We start from the raw sequence: 27,948 nt of genomic DNA, 5'->3' as shown, positions 1-27,948 counted from the left end.
CACACTGCAAAACAGAGAGTGGACCAAATCACACTTTAATCGACTTGGTCTCAGCGTCTTTCAACGCGCACCGATGTTCCACCTCATTTTGAGTTTCCTCTCCATACAGCTGCTGTCGTGTTATTGGACTAGACGTCGGCACTGGTACGTCGGGTGTTCTACAGGGTGACAGGTTTGCATTTCATATCCGTGGGAACAATTTCGAAGTCGTAGGCCCTTTTGATCTCTGGGTTGCAGTACGGGGGTTTCTTCAGTTTTTCCAGTTTTAGGCCATCCACGGCGTCGAAACGGAGGTAATATTCTGAAAGAGAGAAAAGAAGAAGACAAAAATCATTTATTTTGTGGAATCAGGGTGAACATGCACGTGAGATATTGTTGTTTTCATACTGGCGAATGATAATTTCATCAATATTAAATGGTATAACACATTGTTATGCACACCGATAAATAAGATAACAAGAGGAAGGATGTGTGTGCTGGGTTTGGGGAAGGGGGGTGGGGGGGGGGGGGGGGGTAACAAAGGATCCACCCAAATAGTGAAAAGGAAAAAGAAGAAAAAAGAAAGACAGTTGGTTTATTTCAAAATCTCATCTTTTTAGCCAATCATGGCCATTTCTGGGCACGAAGGCATAAGATGAGATGAGATGAGATGAGATGAGATTAGATGAGATAAGATGAGATGAGATGAGATGAGATGAGATAAGATCAGATCAGATAAGAGAAGAGCATTAGTTCTGTGTATATATACTCACTACGCAGTATCAGCGGTGTCAGGCAATATTTGCTCGCCGTTTTGTCCGTAGCGATCAGAATAAAGAATCGGCCGTCTGGCTTCGTGATTTGCTTGATGTCCTTCCCAAGTCCATGGTTCTGAAAGATATATCTATATATGAGAAATTGAAAAGGATCGGTTAGAGAAATTGACAATGTTATTACGCCGAAGAGGATTTAATTTTAAATCAAAATCCGTGTTTTTTGAAAGCTCTGCGCCTTCAGGTAAGTTTGTGCCTTTAAATGCTGTCCTTATTTAAAGGCATATGTACGCGCTCCCGTGTTTACAAAGTGTAGTTTGCCCATAATCGATGTCAAACGCACCATAAGACCATATAATGACGATATGTCACCATGCGCGGACCATAATACATGCATTACAGCTTGTTCTAGCCTCTGAAAAAGTGAGGATGTCAACAAAGCCGCGGTGTTAGCTCCCTTGCATCAACGTTACATGTGTTGCCAAATCTATAAATAGGACGATCCAGATCAAAATGAAAATTAACATATCTCAACATTGAAGGGGTCCTAGACCACAATATTTTGCAGGGAACTTAATTTAGCATGTCTCCAGCTGTTGGTAAAGCAATTAGCGTGTATAGTCATCGAGTACATATGGCTTTTAAGCCGGAAGTTGACATCGCGAAGTCTTTATACTCAAAATTCAGCGTCAAAGCTTTGTTGCAGCGAGCTTCCTGAAATAGACTTCGCAAAATCAACTTCACCTAATCTAAACCAGGCTTAATGACAAGCGAGACCGACTGAGCAAACCAAGACCCCTCTTCTTGACCCCACTCTACCAAAGTAAAACCTCTGACGTCAAAAGTGACGTCAAAAGCGAAACAAAGTTCGAGAAGCTACCATAATGCGAATAATGACGTCACGTAAACATTCTGTCACATCTCCTGCACGTCTCCCAGACACCGACAAAGAATTTCGAGAACGAAGTTTGTCTCGGTGACTTCGTCATGTCAGCAGGAGAAAACTCCTCGTGAGTTCACCCGCCAGGCTGTGCATGTATCGGTATCGGATGTCATTAAGCCAACTCACCCTGTCTGGATCGGTGACCAGTCGAGAAGTAATGGCGTTGACCTCCACAAAGCTCTTGGATCGCAGGTCCTGCAAGACGCACAGCATGGGCCACTGGTCATCACCATCACCACCACCACTGCGGCCACCACCCCTCCCTCCACCAGCCCCCCTGCCACCGCCACCACCGCTGTCTGTCTGGTCGTGGCCGAAGAATTGGTAACACTTGAACTGAGCTGAAACGAGAGAAACAAGCGTGGACCATTAGGTGAGCATGCTGATGTGCACAAGAAAGTAGCTAGAGCTGGATTCAGGGCTATGAGAAGGAGTGGCTTCCCCGTAATGAGGCAGGGGTACAGGGGCTGGCCAGGGTTCGGGGGGGGGGGGGGGGGGGGGGTCTGGATGCGCCTTTCCCCACAGATGCCGCTGTAGAAATTTAGCATTTCAAAGGGGTATTTTGGGGTGTGAAAAAAGGTACATTTGCCAGATGATTGGGGGCTTACGGGCCCAGGGCTGAGGTGCACGATACAGTTTGGTTCAAGCCGCGGTGTTGGATTGTTTGAAATTAAGATTTGTTGTGATATCAACGAATCAGACCCCGCGGTTTGTTCTCACCCGTTTGGGTGGCACCCACTTTCGCTTCGTGCGCTCCAGCTCATAATTCTGCCCCCCCCCCCCCCCCCCCACCGCTTGTGTAACATTTTGAACAGGTCTGCGGTGGCGAGCAAGATCGCATTCATGTTAAGGAATGTACCTTTAACAAGCTACCCGGCCAACTCCTGTCCGCATCTCTATCTCAGCATTCTCTGTGAGCAAATGGTGACGCTACGCTTAGTCTGTGCGAGGGACCAAGCTCTTCCACTGTCCCAAGATAGGCCAATTGGTCCCAAGAGGGCGTAAAAACTATAGTCTGCCCAACAAAAACAACGGTAAGCAGATGGTGACGTTACGCTTTGATGCGACTGTCTCTGTGAGCCTTAGTCTGTGTGTGGGACCAAGCTCTTGCACTGTCCCAAGATAGGCCAATGGTCCTAAGAGGACGTAAAAACTAACAAGTCACTGAGTCAGCTCTTGCCCAACAAATGCAACCGCTGTTCACACTAATCAACAAAAACTCTTCCCCGTGTCCGGCTGTAGTCTCTTCCGTTAACATAGCACTCAAACACAATCATTTAACAAGAATAGAAGGGTATTTCCAATTTGTGTTTTTTCCTCAAGAAGCGTAATGTAACTTTCCACAGTTTTTGTTATTCCCAGACGAACCAATCAAATCCAAGGTCATTTGTAAGGACGTGATATTATCCTCTCCAATTTTCTATTGAACAATGCAAACGATACCAAGAAGGAAAGAAATTGGACAATCACAATTTCGTGACAGCAGTGACCGAGGAAAATTACCAAATGATCCACCCCCACCCCCATCACAACCTAGCTACCGCCACCCCTTTTGGGTTGCCCTGGTGTGTTGGTTTTTTGGTGGTTGGTTATCGTCTTTTCAACCGGCATGACTATCCGGGACCGATACAACTTCGTTTCCTTTCTCTGCTTCTTCTTCTGCGTTCGTGGGCTGAAACTCCCATGTGCACTCGTGGTTTGCACGAGTGGAATTTTTACGTGTATGACCGTTTTTACCCCGCCATTTAGGCAGCCATACGCCGCTTTCGGAGGAAGCATGCTGGGTATTTTCGTGTTTCTATAACCCACCGAACTCTGACATGGATTACAGGATCTTTTTCGTGCGCACTTAGTCTTGTGCTTGCGTGTACACACGGGGGTGTTTGGACACCGAGGAGAGTCTGCACACAAAGTTGACTCTGAGAAATAAATCTCTCGCCGAACGTGGGGACGAACTCACGCTGACAGCGGCCAACTGAATACAAATCCAGCGCGCTACCGACTGAGCTACATCCCCGCCCGAACAATGCAAATGATACCAATAAGGAAAGAAATTGGGCAATCATATTTTTCTGACAGCAGTGACCGAGAAAAATTACCAAATGATCCACCCCCACCCCTTTTTAGTGTGTTAAATTCATAGCTCAGAATTCAGTGGCATTCTTTACTTATTTTTGATACAAGTCCCTGTAATCAAGCCCAAGAACATTTGTCGTGAAATTAATTGACGGATTGAGCTCCAAACTTAAGCATAATTAATTAATTTGGTTGTTTGATCGACAAAAATGACGCCAAAAAGCTTACGTTTTCAACCAAGGGACATCAATTACACGACAGATTTACGTCCCCTGTCGCAATTCACGGATAATTCCGTCTTTGACGCACGTCAACGAAATAAAATCGTACACAAAGGAACAGCTCATTCCGTGTCTTCAAAATGATCTAAAATTACTTGTTTTACTTACAAGTGCAGGTTCTACACATTTGGAGGCTTAGATGCCTCTGAATTCTGAGCTATGTATTTAACACACTAAAGTTCAAGATTACCTGAAATCTTGTTATTCACCGCCCTGAAATACATTTCCCTTGGCATTCTCAGGCATAAATCCCGCCCAAATATGCCCCCGGGCCCCAACCTCCCCCCGCCCCCCCCTTTTTTTTTGGTCACCGTTCCATTATGAACTGAAATACTCACCATCTGTTTCGCTGATACTCTCTGTCTCAGCCATACACAGTCTGCTGTCGGAGCCCACTTTCAAGAAATGACCGACCAGGGCGCCATGGCGAATGCGGATGACGCGACAATCTTGATACGTAACATCTGTGACGTCAGGAGTGGTGATGGCGCGATCGATGACACGCACGATGATGGTGTACACCGCCCGAGCTGTGACGTCAAAAAATAAAATGTCAGGTTAAACGTAGCTACCTAGATAAACAAACAAAAAACGCAGAATAATTATTGTTGTATTGGATCGCTACGAATCGCTGCCTCAAAAAACAAATTCCCCCAAAACATCAGTCCTATCATTTATGTGAGCACTGAAAACTATCAATTTTTGTGTGAATTCGTCTAAAATGATAAAGGATAAGGTTATACAAAAAATATATGAAAAAAGATTTTACTAAAAAGTGGATAAAGTGATATAAAAACAAAATAAAAAAAAACGATTTAACTCAAAAGTATCTCGCAAAATACTCATCAATGGACATGAAAGGGATAACAACTTCTTGGTGTTTCCAATACAAGTACAACAAACCCAGCTTTGACTTTTACAGACCTTTGTCGCCAATGCTACCCGATCCATCCTCGTAGATATAGTCCAGCTCGATGATCACTTTCAGCTCTTGCTTTCTGCCACATTCGTCCGTACCGTGTACTGTCTGAAACAGTTAAATATTCTTCGTGAAAATATTATACGTTATTTGCGTGTTTGACCAAAATATGACATTTTACACAGATCGAGACAGTCATTGTTCTCCGAGACCGCGCTAGCGGTCGAGGTGAACAATGACTGTCGAGATCTGTGTAAAATGTCATATTTTGGTCAAACACGCAAATAACATTTATGTATCGATCGAATTCCTTTCAGGTACTTATGACTTTGTTGTTGTTTTGACGATTGAACGAGCACACACACACACATGCATGCAATCCACATGTATGCAATCAAACACATAAGCTTCATATTTGGGCGTTTCAGGTTGACCGAAACTTCAAAGGAACTACAAAACACACGTCATGTACTCACTTTGTTGTTGTTTTGACATTGAACAGCACACACACATGCAATCAAACACATGACGGGGTTTTTTTTTTTTTTAGTTCCTTAAGTTTCGGTCAACCTGAAAAGCCAAATTATAAAGTTTTGTCGGCCTCTGACGTCACATGACTCAAAGAAGGGAAATCCAATCTCCAATCGATACATAAGGACTTAAATGCCTTTAACTTATCGTCGTCAGAGTCATTGTTTTTATTATCATCAGCAGCAACAGCAGCAGCAGCAGCAGCAGCAGCAGCATTGTCGTCGTTATCATCAGCATCATCATCATCATCATCATTATCCGTTATTATCGTCATCATCATCACCACGACCACCTCCACCACCGCTTACATAAAAAGACTAATGACCTAATTATGAGATGCTGTCTCTGTCTCTGGCTGTTCGTCTGTCTGTCTGTCTGTCTGTCGCTTTATCTCTCTCTCTCTCACACACACATTTCGCTAGAGCGTTCTCACCATCGTAAGTTTCGTTGATTCAACGGAGAGCAAATGTTTCTTTAAGGTACAGACGATGGCTGTGTGGGCCAACTCTCTGACGTTTTCACCATTCACTTTCTTGAGAACGAACTCCGTGTAACCGGATCTGAAAACAAACAACGCAATGCACTATAGACACAATGTGGTTACGCATAGACTAGACTGAACACGCATACTACTTTAAAAACAGATGGGCATGGGCTTCATGCAGACTTAACGATAGACACATAGGCCAGACCACAGATATAATATCTACATAAGATCATTAGCCTGTGGCCAGACTCATATGACGGTGGTAGGCGCACAACTGGCGCAATGGCGTAGTGGTAATTACGTTAGCCTTCTTCTTCTTCTTCTTCTTCTTCTTCTTCTTCTTCTTCTTCTTCTTCTTCTTCTTCTTCTTCTTCTTCTTCTTCTTCTTCTTCCTTCTTCTTCTTCTTCTTCTTCTTCTTCTTCTTCTTCTTCTTCTTCTTCTTCTTCTTCTTGTTGTTCTTGTTCTTCTTCTTGTTCTTCTTCTTCTTCTTCTTCTTCTTCTTCTTCTTCTTCTTCTTGAGGGAGTCCCTATACAGGGCAATTATCCTGATTGGTTGGAGCGCCTAAGGTCCCTAGAGTAAAAGATAAAGTGGATAGTGTACCTATAGTGTAACATAAAAACAGGGATGGGTTGGTGGCAAGCCACTGCTTTTCGTGATTCGCCCTGGTGCCCAGGCTGGAAAGTTCGAGGTTCGAATCCTGGCTGCTCACCTGGGTCCTCCAGACAAGAAACCAAAATCAGATAACTGTCATTCTTGTTCTTTGGTTCCAGACAAGAAACAACGGTAAGAAGATGGTTACGTTACTGAGAAACAAACAAACCTGTCCAGCTCAGACAGCCCGGAGATGCAGTGTCGCAGCGAACTCCGTCCCCTATTTCGTCGAGTGGTCAAGTGGAATGAAGTCCTCTTGTCCCGTAGGTCAAAGTGGTACTCTCCCATCACCTCCTGATGTTGCTGTGGTGATGCTGGACAATATGATGCCGTCCGAACTGATGACGTCAGCGGTGAAACTGACGTCACGTGTGGCGTCATCACGGGGTGAGGACAAAGTCTTTCCGCCATAACTCTGGAGAAAATACCACGCACAAAAATGTAAATAAAATTAAAATAAAATAACAAAGTCGCGTCAGTGAAGCGATTTCAAAACATTTAGTGAATATGTCGGTTTCATGAACGAACTGAATAAATAATTATTAAACGCATCATTATTAAACTTCCTCGTTAAAATGCTATCCAATAGCTTGCACCTAGTCAAACGCTGACAAAGTATCCAACTTTGCACAGAAAGCAACCAGGCTTTTGTTTTTGGCATGCATGCAGTCTTACCAGTCTTGAAAACAACCGTGTAAGCAGATCTGATGGTGACTTTATGCATTGATGTGACTTTTTCTGTGAGCCTTAGTCTGTGTGTGGGACCAAGCTCTTGCACTGTCCCAAGATAGGCCAATGGTCCTAAGAGGACGTAAAAACTAACTAATCACTGAGTCAGCTCTTGCCCAACAAATACAACCGCTGTTCACGCTAACCAACAAAAACGCTTTCTCGTGACCGGTTTTATAGTCTCTTCCGTTAATAAAGCACTCATACGCATTCATTAAACAAAAGACCGGCACGGTTGGCCTAGTGGTAAGGCGTCCGCCCCGTGATCGGGAGGTCGTGGGTTCGAACCCCGGCCGGGTCATACCTAAAACTTTAAAATTGGCAATCTAGTGGCTGCTCCGCCTGGCGTCTGGCATTATGGGGTTAGTGCTAGGACTGGTTGGTCCGGTGTCAGAATAATGTGACTGGGTGAGACATGAAGCCTGTGCTGCGACGTCTGTCTTGTGTGTGGCGCACGTTATATGTCACCGCCCTGATATGGCCCTTCGTGGTCGGCTGGGCGTTAAGCAAACAAGCTTGGATTAAACAAGAATAGAAGGGCATTTTCAATGGTGCTTTTTCCTCAAAAAGTGAATTGTAAATTACCACAGTTTTTGTTATTTCCAGACGAATCAGTTTGACCAAGGCCATTTGTAAGGACGTGATTACATGCAAATATCCTCTCCAATTGTCTATTAAACCCTGCAAACGATACAAAAGAAGGAAAGTAATTTGAGAGGACGACAGAATAAGAGAGAGAGGGAGGGAGGGAGGGGGGGAGGAGGGATAGACAGAAACTGACAGAATACAGACAGACAGACAGACAGAGACAGACAGAGAGACGGACAGAGAGGCAGAACGAGTTAGAGAGGCAGAGGAAGTAACGGTGGCAGGGTCAGCCCCTGAACAATCTTCCAACCAGGAAGTGAAACTAGCTAGACCACTGCAACAATGATTAACTGCTTTCGTCCACGCTGGCAAAGTGGCCAGGAACCCTTAGCTTAATGGGTGAAGAGGACTTCACGAACAACAGAAAAAAAGGCTATTTTAATTCAACTCAGTGTAAAAACCTGATTTTATCTTGAGCAGTGCAGTGGCTGTTTGTACCACTATCACACCGTATACCCAACGAAGCACGCCAACCGATCAGCGGCCCTGTGTCTATGCTCTGACGTCATCAAAAAACCGTGGGTATCCTCAGAAAACCGTCCAAAAAAAGCACTAACAAGACTTGTTGATGAATACTTTATTGTATATACAGCTGTAAAAGATATCAGTGCACATCCCTATATACATTTTACGAGATTTACTTCCCTATGCACACAGCATATTTTAACACATGTCAGTGTACCTCTTGATAACAACATTTGAGCGTATTGGACCAGTTTTCTGTCATTATTTGACACTTTTCTGGAGACACCCACGTTTTATTGATGACGTCACAGCTTAGGCACAGGGCCGCTGATCGGTTGGCGTGCTTCGTTGGGTATACGGTGTGACTATGCTACTCTCTATGCAGTTTTAGCTCGGTACACGCTGAAAATCGCATTTTACAACTTCAACCAAAACAAAGCCTGATCAAAGCATTTTATTACGGACAAGACAGTTCAAGAAAGAGAGGGTGGGATCGGGAGAGGGGAAGAGAATTTTGAGTCTGTCTGTCAGTTTCTCTGAATGTGTGTCTGAAAGAAAGTTACACACACACGCACGCACTGACTACGCAACCACGCACGCACGCACGCACGCACACACGCACACACACACACGCATGCACACACACACACACACACACACACACCACAAACCACACACGACACACACACACACACACACACCACACACGACACACGACACACACACACACACACACTGCATTAAATAATAAACAGCATATATATACATAATATCATGTACAGGGGTTGCGTAAAGGAGAGCGCAGCACAGCTGTCAGTGTCACCACGGCACTGAATGCAGCAGACATTACGTGACACTCCGCGGGACATAAACATTTTCCGCAACTTGAGTCGCAGCCGTTCGCAAACCCGGATCCGAGTACACAGGATGTCAAATCTCGTCTTCTTTTTCAGCGTTTATGGGCTCAAAATCCCTCGTACACTCGTGGGGTTTTGTGGGTCGTTTTTGTTTTGCACGAATGTTTCAATTTTACCCCGGCATTTACTAGGCAGCCGTATGCTGATTTGGGGGGAATGTATAGGGTACGATTCTGAGCAAGTGGTCCCTGTAAGACCCTTTACAAGCTCTGGCCCTATCATGTCGAAACTGATTGGTTTTCACACCGAAAACGTTAATGAAACGTTTATTTCTGATATTACAAGATGTGTTGCCAGTGTAATAAATTCTCACGAATGGTGGCCATCTTCGTCTCCCGTTTAAATCGTCTACGTGTACTGTTCTAAGCATTGTAGCGGTAGTCCACAGTAAAACTACATGTAGAAACGTAGTTCCAAAACACGGTGTGTGTGTGTCACATATATGTGTGTGTGTGTGTGTGTGTGTGTGTGTGTGTGTGTGTGTGTGTTTTTATCAGTGTGTGTGTGTATGTGTGTGTGGGGTGGGTGGGTGTGTGTGTGTGGGTGTGTGGGTGTTAATATGTCTGTGTTAGTATGTCTGTGTGTACGTCTGTCGGTGTGGGTGTGATTTAATGAAGAAAAACCTCTAGCAGTAGGTGAATGAAGAAACGATTAGGTAAACCCATAATTATATACATCCCTCGTTCCATCAAACCATCCCTCCAACCTACTACCTAAAGAATCAATGAATCAACAAATCAAACAATCAATCAATCAACTCACCTCAGTAAAAAGAACACTCCTCTGCTTTCGAGAACACTCGCCCGAATGAATTGTAAACTCAGCCCTGCTCGCGGCCGATCGAGTTAACGTTCGACAGACAGGGAATTCCCAATCTGAACGTACGCCATTCGAACCTGAAACCACACCAACAAGTTATTGACTAAATGCACTCGCTGAGGAAAACCCTTGCATTATATTTGGACAGTAATAGCTCTTCTATGCTGTGAGATTTGGGGGAGTATATGGAATTGCTTCTAGGCTGTGAGATTTGGGGGGGAGTGTAATTATGGAATGGCTTCTAGGCTGTGATAATCGGGGGAGTACATAAATGGATAAACTCGTGACAACTGGATGGATTGACGGACAGACTGTAAAAGATTAAACAGCTACTCAGTGAAACTGACACGCTTCCTCAACACATGTCTACACGCAAGGTGACACGATTTCATTCGACCTACTTTCGCCTTCAGACACACACGCACACACACACACACACACACACACACACAAGCGCGCGCGCACGCACGCACGCACGTACACACACACGCACACACACACACACACACACACACACACACACACACACATACACACACACACACACACATTATAACACACACATACTGTAAAACGACACACACACACACACACACACACACACACACACACACACACACACACACACACACACACACACACACACACCTCGAACGTGTTTACATAAAAACGTAGGCCTAAGCACAGTACCTACTAAACTATCCAACGTAGGTAGAAGTGAAACACAGTATTAGTATAGTAGATTAAACCCCGATAACATCAACAATACACACACTTCAACTAAACTCCGCCTCACATTCTTCCACAGCTGGTATCAAAGTTATCTAAGCTTACATAAGAAGAACGACAATTATCGACACTGTTTCCTATAAAATAAAATAAAAAGATTACGCGGGAGAATCCAAGCACCTATACATGAGGGCCCCAAAGGGTTTAAAATCGTGATCGTGATTGGCGTTTTTTGACCTTTCTGTGACCGTGATTGCCGAAATTTCCATTTCTGTGATCGTGATGGGACTTTGCCCGTGATCTGTGATGACAAAAAAATCAAGTCTCGTGATCGTGATCGTCATTTGTTTTCGTGATCGTGATGGGCATTATTGCAAAGCATTTTATTTTCAACGTACATTTTTCACAGCTGTATCACTCTATGATCCTCTATTCGTCAAGGTGTTTGTGATCGTGAAAACAAAAATCAAGGTAACTGTGATCGTGAAAGCTAAAATTTCCCTTCCCGTGATCGTGATGATACCCCCCCCCCCCCCCCCCCCTTTGGGGCCCTCATACATAACAGATAGAGTGCTCTTTCACTCACTGTCGCATTGTATAATTGTGCACTAGGCTGTTTAGAATACTATATATATCATGTGGCGCCTGGCACTAGATATAGCCGCACGTCGTGTCTCTATTTTAAAACTGACAACTCCTTTGACACAATCACTGTATGCACAGCGCTGCCCATGGCTTGAGCATACAATCCTGAAGTCGTGAGAACACGATCAACAACAAAAATCCCCTGTATATTTTTGTTAATTACTTTTTTTTTTACAACCGTGTATAACTGCACGAATATGCCATCGAATGTTATTTGTCGTGTCTGATAAGTGCCTTGAACCGAATGACTTCAATCAAACCCAGACTCAAAACTCAAGAGTTCTTAAAAAAAAAAAATTAAAAAAAAAGGGACAGGAAATTCCAGTGAGAAAGAAAGACAACTTGCTTTACATTGTCGAAGAACCGAACGAAGAAACCAGCATACGAACAACATAAACGAAAGACGGAATGACTCACTCAATCGGGCGGGGTTGTAGCTCAGTCGGTAGCGCGCTGGATTTGTATCCAGTTGGCCGCTGTCAGCGTGAGTTCGTCCCCACGTTCGGCGAAATATTTATTTCTCAGAGTCAACTTTGTGTGCAGACTCTCCTCGGTGTCCGAACACCCCCGTGTGTACACGCAAGCACAAGACCACGGTGCGCACGAAAAAGATCCTGTAATCCATGTTCGGTGGGTTATAGAAACACGAAAATACCCAGCATGCTTCCTCCGAAAGCGGCGTATGGCTGCCTACATGGCGGGGTAAAAACGGTCATACACGTAAAGGCCGTGGGAGTTTCAGCCCATGAACAAACAAACAAACAAACTCACTCAGTCATTCACTCATTCACTCATTCTCTCAAATACCTTGTGTAAGTAGAACAGCTCTCCTATCTTCCGCGCTCTCTCAACCGGTCCAATCCAGTGTGAACGCACAACAACACTGACTGATACAAATTGCTAGATAATCGTATCGACAGGGGAAATGCAGTACGGGAAACCCCCGTCGGCTGGTTGAGACCGGCGGAAATGTGACATTTACATTGAGGCGAGCGACCTCTTTCAGTGATAAATCGTCACGTTTGCGTGAGAAGTTGTAGAGACACGTTTCTTTATTCTGAATTGTTTTCTGTCTTTGACGGACTCACAAACTGAACACACGCGCATGCACGCACTGCGCACGCGCGCGTACACACACCGTGCACACACACACACACACCGTGACGCTCAGCTCACACACACACACACACACACACTGACACACACACGTATTTCAAGTGCACACACACACACACACACACAGGCGCGCATGCACACACACACACGCGGCACACTGACACACACAGACACACGGCACACACACACACACACACACACACACACACACACACACACACACACACACACACACATGCACTGACACGCACACGAACATACACACCCCCAACACACACAGAACACGTACAAAACCATCACCCACTGAAGTTGTGAATTTTCCAGAATTATCGCTGGTTATCGAACACTTGTCAAGTTAACTACCTCGTGATTGGAAACGCGTACGTTTCTCAAGAACAACAACACAAATACGTATACTTTTGAATAGATTTGTTCTTTCACAAACAGTTGAACAAGAATAAGAACACCATTTGACTATCTGTATTATTGCAATAACTGAACCAGTATATTAGCAAACGCTTCTATCTGCATAACAAACCAACTGAATTTGAAATAGAACAAGAACACACGAACTATTTTCTGTACAACCACAAAAGCACAATCCCACACACAGATAGTGTTATGAACATTCTGGGTTATCATATACACGGAGAAACAACGCAGTATATTGTGTCAACGCACTATTTCTATGTCCGGAAACAGTAGTGGTAAACATGCGAACTTGACAATGGCAATGACACTGATAATCATGTTCCTGCAATTTTCTTCCGCCTCAGTCTCCCGAGGAAACAACAAGTTGTTGTGTGAAGCGATATCACAACATGTTTGTCAATATGTCGGTCTGACCTGAAGTAAAGAATCAACTCTGGAAACCAGTCCGTCACAGAGACTACATTTACTGATGTAGAAAGGCTTGGCTTTCCCAAACCCGAAGACCGAAACGGGTCACGCTCAACTCCGCGAAGCATGCAAACGCATACCTATATAACCTATTTTCAAGCTATAAAAGCCCCAGTCTGTCTCAAATAGTTTACAGAACGATTCAAATCTTATCGCGAAAAGAGCAGTTTTAACCTTATGGAACACACTTGCAATAGCATTTAACAGCATTAAATGGCACAGTCAGTTTTAACCTTATGGAACACACTTGCAATAGCATTTAACAGCATTAAATGGCACAGTCAGTTTTAACCTCATGGAACACACTTGCAATAGCATTTAACAGCATTAAATGGCACAGTCAGTTTTAACCTTATGGAACACACTTGCAATAGCATTTAACAGCATTAAATGGCACAGTCAGTTTTAACCTTATGGAACACACTTGCAATAGCATTTAACAGCATTAAATGGCACAGTCAGTTTTAACCTTATGGAACACACTTGCAATAGCATTTAACAGCATTAAATGGCACAGTCAGTTTTAACCTTATGGAACACACTTGCAATAGCATTTAACAGCATTAAATGGCACAGTCAGTTTTAACCTTATGGAACACACTTGCAATAGCATTTAACAGCATTAAATGGCACAGTCAGTTTTAACCTTATGGAACACACTTGCAATAGCATTTAACAGCATTAAATGGCACAGTTTGTTTCAATGGCTATTTAGCTTGCGTAAACCACACACCAGATTTCGTGGTTTATTTTACCCCTGAGCCATCGTGGACCCGTGTCACATACTTTCCTTTTTTTTCACAATTTCGTCGTCAGTTTGTGATTTCAATGCGACTCGCTGTATCTGCAATAGGACGTTATTGTGAACCTCTGAATCTAAAATGCAACAAACGACTGCGAGTCACACGAAATTATCGGCGGCAGTTGGCTTCAAAGAAGCAAGCTATATGCAGTAAATTCGTCTGCTTGGGAAACACGACCTTGCTTTTCCTGCTTCCGGGCTCCCTTTTTTTAAATTTTCAAAACTTTGAGTTGTACTGATCTTGTCAGTGAAAAAAGAAATCTTTTATGATTTAAGAATGTTTGTGTTACAAGCTGTCAATTTATTATTTAGATTTTAAAAGTTAGTTCTAGCGCCAAAACGAGGCGTCCGATTGTGGTACTAGACAATCCGGCTGGCCACGCAAAAATACATTCTTTGAAAAATGCTCGCTCTTTTCGGAGGGCACCTAGAATGTTTTCAAGCGGTGAGTGCTTAAACGAAAGGGTGTTTGTGCTGTGTGTAAAAGCCTGACAGTGTCTGTGACCAGAAACGGATGGTTTACGTGAAGCTGAGTGTGCCTTTAACTGTGAGCATATTTTCGGAGTAAGCATGCCTATTTATTTATGGATTCAGGATATGATCAATCAATCAATCAATATGAGGCTTATATCGCGCGTATTCCGTGGGTACAGTTCTAAGCGCAGGGATTCTTTTAATTTTTTTTTTTATGCAATTTATATCGCGCACATATTCAAGGCGCAGGGATTTATTTATGCCGTGTGAGATGGAATTGTTTTACACTATACATCACGCATTCACATCGGCCAGCAGATCGCAGCCATTTCGGCGCATATCCTACTTTTCACGGCCTATTATTCCAAGTCACACGGGTATTTTGGTGGACATTTTTATCTATGCCTATACAATTTTGCCAGGAAAGACCCTTTTGTCAATCGTGGGATCTTTAACGTGCACACCCCAATGTAGTGTACACAAAGGGACCTCGGTTTTTCGTCTCATCCGAAAGATAAGGAACACAATGCAATCATTTTTGAATCCAATACTAACAATTTAATTTAAACTCATTTTTTTAATTTTTATGCTTAAAATTTAAGCTTGACCAAGGTTTCTATTAATTTCATTGACAACTGGGGTCGAATAGCCGGATTTGAAGTTATCAAATACATTTATCAACAACAGAAAAGCAATGTCTGGGGATGTATTCTGCAAGTACACTCTTCAAAAAAAGTTAATGATCGGTTGAAAAAATGGATCTAATTATAAAAAATTGCCAAAAAATTAAACATCGACATGATAATTAAAAGATTAATGTGTTTGAATTAACAAATGAACAATGAGTCTTGACCTAGAATTTTGTTTGGCAGGCAGAGTTATTTCCCTTTGTGGGACTTCTCAAAAGCTTCTGCATTTTGGAAGAAAAAGGGTGTTTTTTATAGCCCCATGAAATTTGCAGAACGCATACCAGGGCAAAAGGTTGTGATGCACGTGCTACAACAGGGTCCTGGCTATGAACATCGCTCGCCAGCTTGTGATTAAAGGTTGACACGCTGACATAATTATGCACAGTAGCAACATGCCCCCACGAAGAAAACTGAGCGATTTGGATAGAGGAAGGGCAATAGGATGGCTACAAGACGGTGTTGCTGCCAGGCAAGTGGCCCAGAGGCTTGCAGTGGCTCCCTCTGTCATCATCAGACTAAAACAGAGATTCCAAGCAACTGGAAGAGTGCAGGAGCGACAACGTTCTGGTCGGCCCAGAGTCACCACACAAAGAGAGGATCGCTTCATTCAGAGGCAGGCCATGCAACAAAGAATGGCTACGGCAAACAACATTAGGCAACGCTTTCAAGCTACCACCGACACTGCTGTTAGTGGTCAGACGATCCGAAACAGCTCACACAACTTTGGCTTGCGTGCAAGGCGTCCAGTCCGAGGAACAACCTTGACTGCTAATCACCGAGCAGCTCGCCGAGCCTGGTGCACTCAACATGTGAGGTGGCAACGTCAGCAGTGGGCTTAGGTGTTGTGTACAGATGAGTCCCGCTTTTGCTTGGAACCTGCTGATGGTCGCATCCGAGTGTGGAGGCGTCGCGGAGAGCGCTTCGCAGAACGCGCTGTTCTGGAACGACAGCGTTTTGGCGGAGGCTCTGTGATGGTCTGGGGAGGGATCAGCACACGTCTAAGGACACCTCTGTACCATGTAGTGGGCAACTTGACCGGTGTCCGCTACCAGAATGCTGAGATCCTGCAACCCCTGGTCGTTCCACTGAGCCCTCCAAGCGATCGGCCCTCGTGCGATACTTCAGGATGACAACGCACCTCCCCATCGCTCTGCAGCTGTAAACACCTTCATCCAGCAGGCCAGGGTCAACAGGATGCTGTGGCCAGCCAACAGCCCGGACCTGAACCCCAAAGAGCACATGTGGGACGAGCTTTGTCGTCAGGTACAGCAACATCACCCTCCTCCTGCCAATCTGGGTCAACTGCTGCAATGGCTCCAGCAGGAGTGGAATGGAGTTCCCATTGCATTCATATGCAACCTGATCCACTCCATTATTGACACTGGTTCACATTGTTGTGAATTCCATTTTCGATGGTTGTCACGTTTGACACACTCTAGCTAAATTGTCGCTGCCGCGTTTGATCTTTGCTTTGTTTGTCATTACTCCTTGGTTGTTCAATTACATAATTTGTTTAAAATGAAAGAATTCGGTCTTGTCTGTTTTGTGTGGCGTGCTTGTAAAAAGGGATCCTTAACTTTTTTTGAAGAGTGTACTTAATGCAAGAATATTAAGCTTCATGCAGGTCTGTCCAGAAGTTTTTTTGAATCGCTACACACACTCAAACACACACACACACCGTTGCACACACGCCACTTGACTCAGTTTAATGTCAATGCAGCCTCGGAAACCAAATAACAGGTGGTAAGCTTCAAATTAGAATTAGTACACGACTGGCGTAAAGTTTATATTCCAGAAAACCGTCGGACTACGATATGATATTTTTGGTTTGTTTGTTTGTTATTTGTTAGCTATTACCTATGCCACAATATGAGCGAAATAAAGCAGAGTGTTATGGACGTCGATCAGCCTTCCATGTGCTAGGTCACAAGTTCCAGGTTCGAAGCCGGCACAGATGGGACGGTATATTCCACACACACACACACACACACACACACACACACACACACACACTAACACACACACACACACACACACAAACACACACACACACTGACACACACACACACACACTGCACACACACACTGACACACACACACCGACGCACACACACACACTGACACACACACACACACACTGACATACACACACACACAAACCGGCACACACTGACACACACACACACCCACACACACACACACACACCCACACTGACACACACACACACACGCGCACGTGACACATACGGGATAAATATGTTAACACATTTTTGGCGCCTGTAGAAATGACACAATTCAGACCAGCGCCGCCTTCTTCTTTTCCCGAACACTCCGCCTTTTTATCGATCGTATGTCCCAGCCTATTTCCTTTCAATAAAATGCTACAAACTTGAACCTCCATATTTGTTTTAATTAGGATTAAGAGACAGTGCAATTTCCCCTTCAAAACAAGGCTAACAATTTGAAGTTTACAACCCGATAACATAGACGATTCCCATTACAAGTTGCTTTAGCAAGAAAGTATAAAGATACGCAAGTTGCCATCGACGTGACACAAAACACACTGCTTGGCGGAGTTATTGCTCTTGGTTCTAATCATAGGAAACGGGGTTTTCGCTAGACGGATCTTGCTTCGCCTGGAAAATTCTCGGCTGGCGTTCGAATTGTTTTGATGCCTGCAGAGGAAATAAAGTAGTTTGCGTCGAGTATTTTCGCGCAGTGTTTGTTGCGAGATCTGTGCACTGAATGTCTAAGAGCTTGTTGGAACATTGAGCATACGACCTGTTTTGTCGGGTGAAATAAGCTTCAAACAAGCGTTGTTTTGTGGAAAGCTTGACTGGTACGTTGTAAGTGTGTGAAATTAGAGACACAGAGAGAAGTGTGTGTCTCCTGTGAAAAAAAAACACCATACTGATGATTGTTTTGTAGACAGTTAAAATGTGATGAATTTATTTGCATAATCGAGGTAAGTGTCCTGTATTATTGCAGTGTGTGCCGTCAAGCCGTATGATGTTTGTGTGTGTGTGTGTGTGTGTGTGTGTGTGTGTGTGTCCGCAGTGTGCCCGCAGTGTGTGCTTGTGTGTGTGTGTGGGTGTGCCGATGTGTTTGTCACTGAATTTTACCAATCTGATGTGTCGTGCCGGTGTGTGTGTGTGTGTGTGTGTGTGTGTGTGTGTGTGTGTGTGTGTACAACGGTGTGTGTGTGTGTGTGTGCCAGTGCCCGGTGAGTGTGTGTGCCAGTGTGTGTGTGTGAGTGTGTCAGTGTCGCCGCTATGTGTGCGCACACACAAAAACGCTTTCTTGTTGCTGCCCGTAACTCTGATGCATGTATAAATACTGCTTTGCGCATGAACGTGGTTCTGAGCTTGATACCCCCCTTCCCCGTTTCCTCCTCCCCCGCGCCTCGTCTGCTGTTTCTTTACTAACTAGGCATATATTATGGGTTCTGAAACATAGTGATTTAGGTTTGTTACTACGTTGATCATGCATGGCCTCATGTAGACTATGCAATTCTATAAGTCAGTAATGTTGAACATAACCGAAGTATTGACAAACATGTTTATCGGCGCGAGAGATTATTGTTATTTAGAACAACCTTTATGAACAAGACATATCTTAGCGAATACTCAGTCAAGTTGGTTCCAATCGATAACAATACAGTCTGGCGGCGCGCACACACTCGATTGACTTTTCTTGTGTCTGTGCCTGGTGCTGTCTCGTAAGTATAGGTGTTTACGGGCCAAACCGTGAGTCCAAATAGAAATATAGTCTACCTGTAATCTTGTACCAAAGGCATCTGGCACTGATTTGAGCATAAAAGCAGCTTGGGAGATTAAAACGGTCACATTGACCTCGGTCGGGTTCGACCCTTCTTTTTTTAAACCAGTGTCGTGTGCCTGTGGTCATTTGGAGTGCCAGCACACCTTACTATAGCTAAATTTTGAATATGATAAATTCGACCCCCCCCAAATAGATTGCGACACTGAAGTATTACACGTGTCATTAAATTCACACTTTCTCTACCTTTTTGTGTCATTTTTGTGGAGTTTAACAACAAGCAGCGCTATCTTTCACAATGACCAGGTGGATTGCTTTGAACATTTCAGAACCATTTGCCTAAATACAATGCACGCGCCAATCTTGGACTTAAAAAATGCGACCCTTTGACCGAACGAACCATGGGTTAGGGTTAGGGTTATAGGGTTATAGGGTTAGGTTGTTCATGACCTGATTAATCTCCCCATGTTAGCGGATGCGCATTGACTAAATTGAGAGGGATTGTTCAGGCACAGTGTTCAGTTCGTGACACCGGGACACGGGTCAGCTTTATGTGCAGACTCAGATCGAGACGGTATCCATGTTCCACCCCCGTGTCACCATAAGTGCAGGTACGGTAGCTGTTACACCTAAACACGCACACACCTGAGTACTGCGACTCGGTTGCTGCTAGCTTTCCACCAGGAGGAAGCGACCCACATTTTCCAGCGATGTGACAACAAAGTATCGAAAATGATTTTGTCACGACAGGCTGCCCATACATCATGTCTCAAGAGTGCGGTCAGTGCGGAAAACGTGGGGAGGGGCTGCGTCGCTGTACGGGATGTCTGGCCACACGATACTGCTCACGTGACTGCCAAGCACGTGACTGGTTGCGTCACAAGGTCTCGTGTCGTAAAAGTACTACTACGTCAGCATCCACGTCATCAGTGGAGAGTACGTCAGGTCAGTGAAATGTGCGAATGATACTAACATGGACTGATCTGTGTATGGCACCACTTCTGTGCCATCTTGAAAGAAGTTAATTTCAGTGATTGGAAAAAAAGCAGCTACAAAATCCAACAGTTTTATTGAAGTACATGTACTTAAATGTAGCGGTCTTACTGCCCAGGCTACAACTGAATTTCAGAAATATCTCAACAAAGCTTCCCTCCTCCTCCACGCTCGCTATCGTTCGCTTTCTGTCCCCTCCATCTAGACCCCCATCCCGACCCTTTTTGTTTCCCCCGAGGAAGAAGGTAATGCTGTATTGGGAAAAGGGGCGTTTGCGGCAACCAGCCCAAAACGCAGCTTTTGTTGTTGTTCCTGTTCTTGTTTTTTTGCATGGCTGCTTGAGCAACTTTTTGTTTTGTTTTTATTTTTGCTTAACGCCCAGCCGACCACGAAGGGCCATATCAGGGCGGGTGCTGCTTTGACATATAACGTGCGCCACACACAAGACATAAGTCGCAGCACAGGCTTCATGTCTCACCCAGTCACATTATTCTGACACCGGACCAACCAGTCCTAGCACTAACCCCATAATGCCAGATGCAAGGCGGAGCAGCCACTAGATTGCCAATTTTAAAGTCTTTTAAAGAACCCACGACCTCCCGATCACGGGGCGGACGCCTTACCACTAGGCCAACCGTGCCGGTTAGAGCAACTTGCTGGCGAGGAAGGTGATTGCGATGGATCGAGAATGAAGATGGTGTATGTGACGACTCTAATTAATGAAATTTAAAATCCCGTTGACAGTTTAGATGAAAGAAAATGTATTGCATGGGTTTGGGTGTACTTCGACGCAAAACTATTGGTGCACTAAGCCAGAAGTAATGGTACACTGAGTGACGGAAGTAATCGTTCACTAAGAGGTACGGGTGCGAGACGGAGAGACGTAAGTAATGGTACACCGATGGGCTAATATTCTACACCGACAAGCAGAAGTAATGATACTCTATGGTACATTGAGAAGCAGAAGTAGTGGTATACCTTCTTCTTCTTCTTCTGCGTTCGTGGGCTGAAACTCCCACGTTCACTCGTGTTTTTTGCACGAGTGGAATTTTACGTGTATGACCGTTTTTTACCCCGCCATTTAGGCAGCCATACGCCGTTTTCGGAGGAAGCATGCTGGGTATTTTCGTGTTTCTATAACCCACCGAACCGCTCTGACATGAATTACAGGATCTTTTTCGTGCGCACTTGGTCTTGTACTTGCGTGTACACACGGGGGTGTTCGGACACCGAGGAGAGTCTGCACACAAAGTTGACTCTGAGAAATAAATCTCTCGCCGAACGTGGGGACGAACTCACGCTGACAGCGGCCAACTGGATACAAATCCAGCGCGCAACCGACTGAGCTACATCCCGGCCCAGTGGTATACCGAGGGGCAGAAGTTATGGTACACTAAGAGGCAGAAGTAATGGTACACTGAGCAGAAGAACTTGAAGAAGTAATGTATGCACCAAGGGACAAAATTAATGGTACACTGAGAGATCATAACCCATGCTAAGCCTTCTAGAACTTGAAGTCATCGATGTCAATCACTCCTTGCCGTTCCTTTGTTAGATCTTTATGCCAAGCAAAGAGTTATAGAATGGACAAAGAAAAGTGGATATTACCCAGTGATGCCAAGACTTTGTTGATTGTTTGTATTTATTTTTATTGTTTTTTTATCTGTAGGTATTTATGTATTTATGTATATTGTATTTTGTATATATTTATTTATTATTTAAATTATTTGTTAAAATATACATTTTATTTTATTTTATTTCTTTGCCCTCCAGATCAGCCAGGCAGCATGACTCAAGTGTGCGGACAGTGTGGAACAAGTCGCGTAAGGCGAAAATACAATATTTAGTCAAGTAGCTGTCGAACTCACAGAGTGAAACTGAACGCAATGCCATTTTTCAGCAAGACCGTATACTCGTAGCATCGCCATCGTCAGTCCACCGCTCATGGCAAAGGCAGTGAAATTGACAAGAAGAGCGGGGTAGTAGTTGCGCTAAGAAGGATAGCACGCGTTTCTGTACCTCTCTTTGTTTTAACTTTCTGAGCGTGTTTTTAATCCAAACATATCATATCTATATGTTTTTGGAATCAGGAACCGACAAGGAATAAGATGAAAGTGTTTTTAAATTGATTTGGACAATTTAATTTTGATAATAATTTTTATATATTTAATTTTCAGAGCTTGTTTTTAATCCGAATATAACATATTTATATGTTTTTGGAATCAGCAAATGATGGAAAATAAGATAAACGTAAATTTGGATCGTTTTATAAATTTTTATTTTTTTTTACAATTTTCAGATTTTTAATGACCAAAGTCATTAATTAATTTTTAAGCCACCAAGCTGAAATGCAATACCGAAGTCCGGGCTTCGTCGAAGATTACTTGACCAAAATTTCAACCAATTTGGTTGAAAAATGAGGGCGTGACAGTGCCGCCTCAACTTTCACGAAAAGCCGGATATGACGTCATCAAAGACATTTATCCAAAAAATGAAAAAAACGTTCGGGGATTTCATACCCTTGACTAAATATAAACAAGTCGCGTAAGGCGAAAATACAATATTTAGTCAAGTAGCTGTCGAACTCACAGAATGAAACTGAACGCAACGCAACGCAGCAAGACCGTATACTCGTAGCATCGTCACTCCACCGCCCGTGGCAAAGGCAGTGCCCGTGGAATTGACAAGAAGAGCGGGGTATTCGTTGCGCTAAGAAGGATAGCACGCTTTTCTGTACCTCTCTTCGTTTTAACTTTCTGAGCGTGTTTTTAATCCAAACATATCATATCTATATATTTTTGGAATCAGGAACCGACAAGGAATAAGATGAAAGTGTTTTTGAATTGATTTCGAAAAAAAAATTTGATAAGAATTTGTATATATTTAATTTTCAGAGCTTGTTTTTAATCCGAATATAACATATTTATATGTTTTTGGAATCAGCAAATGATGGAGAATAAGATCGTTGGATCGTTTTATAAATTTTTATTTTTTTTTACAATTTTCAGATTTTTAATGACCAAAGTCATTAATTAATTTTTAAGCCACCAAGCTGAAATGCAATACCGAACCCCGGGCTTCGTCGAAGATTACTTGACCAAAATTTCAACCAATTTGGTTGAAAAATGAGGGCGTGACAGTGCCGCCTCAACTTTCACGAAAAGCCGGATATGACGTCATCAAAGACATTTATCAAAAAAATGAAAAAACGTTCGGGGATTTCATACCCAGGAACTCTCATGTCAAATTTCATAAAGATCGGTCCAGTAGTTTAGTCTGAATCGCTCTACACACACACACACAGACACACACACGCACACGCACATACACCACGACCCTCGTTTCGATTCCCCCTCGATGTTAAAATATTTAGTCAAAACTTGACTAAATATAAAAAGGAGGCGGGGCTAAAACGATGTACCGGATGTCTGATGATACGTTACTGCTCGCGTGACTGTCAGAAACTGCATTGGCCGCGTCACAGGGTCATATGTGCCAAGAGTCCAGCTAGTGCCGCGTCACAGGCGATGACGTCACAGCAGAAAAGATCGCTGCCGAATGACAAACCTGGTGGGTGAAGGTTAAAATGATGACAAGGGAGGCTGTACACTCTGACTCGAAAAATGAGAGAGAGAGAGAGAGAGAGAGAGAGACTGAGAGAGAGAGTGTGTGTGTGTGTGTGTGTGTGTGTGTGTGTGTGTGTGTGTGTGTGTGTGTGTGTGTGTGTGTGTGTGTGTGTGTGTGTGTGTGTGTCTCACATGTACCTTCTCGTTTTTGAAGACGGCACGTTCACTACACTTCAGACGGCACGTCCTGAATTTTCAGTGGGTTTTGTTCTCTTTTTACATATTTCTCCAAAACCCTTTACTTATTTCGTCGTAAGCTTCATCGATAAAACCGCAGTGGCTGCACTTTCAACTACGTGTAGTGTACTAATTTGTAAGACATTATGAACGACCGGGAAGATAATGCCTGAAAAAGCTAGAAATAGTGACATGTTTCCCCATTTGAAGCCAAAAAACAGCATAAGCACAAACGTCCTAGGCAAAAACGGTATAGTGACGTGAACGGTAAGGCAAACAATGTTGTGCATCTACTTCTGTGTCTTTTCCCAAAGCATGCTCGTCGTTTTTGCGACAATCGGTTTTTATTATAGATATCTACCACCATTTTTTGTTTTACTGTTGAGGTGGCCCAAAAGAGACGTACTAACCGATGTCACGAACTGAAACCTCTGCTGAACAATCCTTTTCATTGCGGTCAATGCGCATGCGCCAATCTTGGACTTAATAAATGCGACCCTTTGACCGAATGAACCATGGGTTAGGGTTAGGATTATGATTAGGGTTAGGATTAGGGTAAGGATTAGGGTTAGGGTTAGGTTGTTCACGACCTGATTAATCTCCCCATTTTAGCGCATGCGCATTGACCGCAATGAGAAGGATTGTTCAGGCAGAGTTTTCAGTTCGTGACACCGGCTCAGTCAGATGCTTCAGAAAGGGTCCACAGTGTGATTATAGTACCTTCAAAAGTAGCTGAACCAATATTTACTTTTTCCCTTGTGTTTTATTTGAAGGCGCTAGCAAATCGAACGACGCAAGAACGATTAGCGGCAAGGGGCGAGGTGGCGCCACCAGTGCCAAGAAAGGGGACGCAGCAGTTGATGCAAAACCTCCCAGTGGATCCTCCGGAGATGGCTTAGGGGCTCAGAGAGAGCCAAAGACATCTGACGAGACACAAAGGAAAAAGGCACGCCGTGACAACCCACTGTCTGAAACATCATCGTCTCACTCGTCGACGTAAGTACTTATTTATTTTATTTTTTAAGAAAATACATGTACCCTAACTAGCAATACAAGTCGTGCGCAGGCCTATGACCATTCAGACTAGAAGAATATGTTTATTATAGCAACATCATCACATTCGTTCAGGTAAGGATTTGTAAGAATATACATGTGTATCTAGCATAATGATATAACTTGCGCAGACCATTCATTAACCATTTAAAGTTGAAGAATTCGTTTTTTTGTAGCAACATTAACAGACTCGTTCAGATAAAAATAAATTGTAAGAATATATTTACACCATGTCTTGCACAGACCATTAACCATTCAGAGAATAAGAATTGTTTCCATAGCATCGTATCATGGAGAATGCAACGAAGAGACGAAATTCAGATTGCTTGAAACTTGGATTTCTTGGATGTTACGTTTTTTGTGTGTTCTTGTCCTGTCTCACTCCGTCACTTCCCATGTATCAAGCAATACTATATATCTAGCCATGTATTTATATACACTATAATTTCCCTTGACTCGTCCAGGAACGGGTTTGCCGCCTCTCCGCCTGGCGACGCGCGGGGACACTTCAAAGCAGACGACATGGTCGCTTCCAGGTCTCATGAGGGCACTCAAGAACGCCGTGACAGAAACGAAAACTACAGAGGGGATCAGTCTACAAGCAAGGCGCCTGCAGAGTCCTTGTCGAGTCGCCCTTACTTTGACGAAGAGGTAGGGGAGTACGATGAAGCAGTCTCCACGTCAGAAATGCAGCTGCAGAGCGGCAGCGAAGACGACGCCTTTGAGAGCTCGGAGGACGAGAACCAAGGTGCCCAGAGGCCAAGGGGAGAACCCGCAGCAGAAACCACTGCAGACGACCACTCGGGATTTAACAGATCCAACAACGTCAGAGAAAAGCAAGCCGAGGGAGATGGCTACGAAGCGGAGATGGATTACCAGGAGTCCACAGAAGGATTCCCTGGAAGGGAACGATCGACAGGGGAGGCAACTGGGTCGGGCTGGAGATAATTACACAAAAAGACTGTGTACGCCACTTGACTACACATGCATACAACTGGGTATCTCATATAAAGTCGGGGTAACACCCGGGGTGACATGCTCCTAATGGCTTTGTCATTAGGGCGTAAAACTTAAATTGCTCTACTGTAGAAGACTAGCCTGGGAAATAATGACAGCATAATGTGTATGTTGCAGACGTTTAAAGCCTGTCCTTAACTGGGCCAAGTTTATTTCGTACATTGCAATTTTGAGGAGTTCTAGATGGCATGCAAGAAAAAGAAGATGACATAAAATGAACAAACAAAAATAACAGCGACACAGGATGTTTTCAAGTACGTCTGGCGAAAAAATCTGAGACAACAAAACATTTTGTCATACTTTGGGCAGTTGTGTTAACAACATGTTAACTAAGTTCATACCTTTCCTGACGCACAGTCTCCCTGAACAGATCTGCCTGTTACTAGTTACACAATTCCACCTGAGCTGATTGTTGTGTTATGCGTAGCATACATTCAAAGATTCGACATAAAACACGGAGTCTTCATTCCATGTGCTCGTATCTTCATGCAGGAAGCAAGAGAGAGGAAGTGGGGAGAGTAGTCTCCCTGTACATCGAATAGCCTGGTGCTCACAGTCACACTGTTGCGCAATAACGTAACATCCCTCTTTGTTTTGTAGCCAAGTGCACTTCGCTACCCTAAACACTCTAATCATCGCATAGCGAAACAGCCTTGTGTACAGTACAAACGGGATACCCACCCCATAGCAGACGATACGATGCTGCGCACGCACCTTGCCGGCGCAAATTCTAATAAAATACCTTTCTTTATATATCTACCTAACTTCTATCTTTCAAAGTCCCTTTTATCTTTGATACGGTCCTAATTATATTTAGGTTTGCATAGAAGTCACTGATTAGGCTGGATGGCTGCATATTATTGTGTTATTTACGATAATGCTTCGAACTGACCAAAGCGTCACTCTGACCTTGACCGGTTTTCATGTATCGTCGAGAGAAATTGATTCTCACAAACTCATCTTTGTCTTTTCAATCATTGTTTTGTCATTTTTGTATCACTATTACATATCCCGTACCTATGTTGCATATAATTTTAGTTTGTTTATAAGGATTTGGTTGTAATGAGTGATGCTTGGTTCCTCTGCAAAGATTGCTAATTTATGCAGACAGGTACTCGCGCAGGAATTTAGCCGATTCCATTTACTTTCGGACTTTACCGCTTCGTACTAAGTCAATGTATAATTTTCCCCCAAGTAACGCATATCATGATGTTTGTCTAGGGTTCTTCTTTTTATCTGTATGATTTATGAGTTTGTCCATTATTCCAGTTTAGAGAGTTTTGTAATTTTCCGCACTGAAGTTGGTTCAGTGCCTTCACTAGGACCATTGTTTTTGCATCATACTAAATAAATATACGTTTTTACGAAATGTGATCTATTGCAATGGAAAGCTAAAGGTCGTAGCTTTAATTTGATGTATTGTTTGTTATGATTGGTTATGTATTTGTTTAAATAACGTAGGGTAAAGCAAGTGTAAGAAACACAGATTCCGTGTTTCTGGCCGTATTCAGTCCGATTTTCATCACCGCCGGACGGTGCTTTCTGTGCAGTCCGCGCCGGGGCTATAAGTATAAGCCGGACACCGGCAGAAGCATGCAAGTCAGAGACCATTTCGATGCCCCAAAAGTCTGGAAGAGGCTCAGGGCTCGCAAACGAGGGGGAAAGGCAGCTGAGAAACCACTCACTGTCGATGGCAGACAAACGACTAGCAACCTCGAGAAAGCTGAAGT

The 27,948-nt window shown here is 43.7% G+C and overlaps 2 protein-coding genes across 5 annotated transcripts; one reads left to right on the top strand and one right to left on the bottom strand.

Moving 5' to 3' along the window:
• Positions 1 to 19: 19 nt before the first annotated feature.
• On the bottom strand, positions 20 to 12,555 carry LOC138945478 (uncharacterized). 2 transcript variants are annotated; one of them, XM_070316908.1, is made up of 9 exons: positions 12,402 to 12,551; positions 10,164 to 10,297; positions 6,812 to 7,057; positions 5,936 to 6,062; positions 4,977 to 5,079; positions 4,391 to 4,582; positions 1,822 to 2,036; positions 753 to 870; positions 20 to 301 (listed from the first exon to the last, which is right to left on the bottom strand). In XM_070316908.1, exons 3-9 carry the CDS (start codon positions 7,051 to 7,053, stop codon positions 159 to 161), a joined length of 1,140 nt encoding a protein of 379 aa, XP_070173009.1. In that variant the 5' UTR covers positions 7,054 to 7,057; positions 10,164 to 10,297; positions 12,402 to 12,551; the 3' UTR covers positions 20 to 158. The 2 variants fall into 2 exon arrangements, with proteins under 2 accessions (XP_070173009.1, XP_070173010.1); XM_070316909.1 differs by having other exon boundaries at positions 103 to 301; positions 753 to 883; positions 12,402 to 12,555.
• Positions 12,556 to 18,259: 5,704 nt separating this feature from the next.
• On the top strand, positions 18,260 to 26,514 carry LOC138945491 (micronuclear linker histone polyprotein-like). Of its 3 annotated transcripts, none has more exons than XM_070316927.1 (5): positions 18,260 to 18,414; positions 20,103 to 21,044; positions 22,119 to 22,168; positions 24,922 to 25,144; positions 25,666 to 26,514. In XM_070316927.1, exons 2-5 carry the CDS (start codon positions 21,034 to 21,036, stop codon positions 26,147 to 26,149), a joined length of 768 nt encoding a protein of 255 aa, XP_070173028.1. In that variant the 5' UTR covers positions 18,260 to 18,414; positions 20,103 to 21,033; the 3' UTR covers positions 26,150 to 26,514. The 3 variants fall into 3 exon arrangements, with proteins under 3 accessions (XP_070173028.1, XP_070173027.1, XP_070173026.1); XM_070316926.1 differs by having other exon boundaries at positions 18,274 to 18,540; XM_070316925.1 differs by lacking the exons at positions 18,260 to 18,414; positions 20,103 to 21,044; positions 22,119 to 22,168 and adding an exon at positions 23,694 to 23,915 and having other exon boundaries at positions 25,666 to 26,512.
• Positions 26,515 to 27,948: the final 1,434 nt, after the last annotated feature.

This window comes from Littorina saxatilis, linkage group LG13 (assembly GCF_037325665.1).
Source record: "Littorina saxatilis isolate snail1 linkage group LG13, US_GU_Lsax_2.0, whole genome shotgun sequence".
NCBI classification, from domain to species: domain Eukaryota; kingdom Metazoa; phylum Mollusca; class Gastropoda; order Littorinimorpha; family Littorinidae; genus Littorina; species Littorina saxatilis.
The sequence above is the reverse complement of the archived record's forward strand: the minus strand, read 5'-3'. Positions and strand labels throughout refer to the sequence as shown.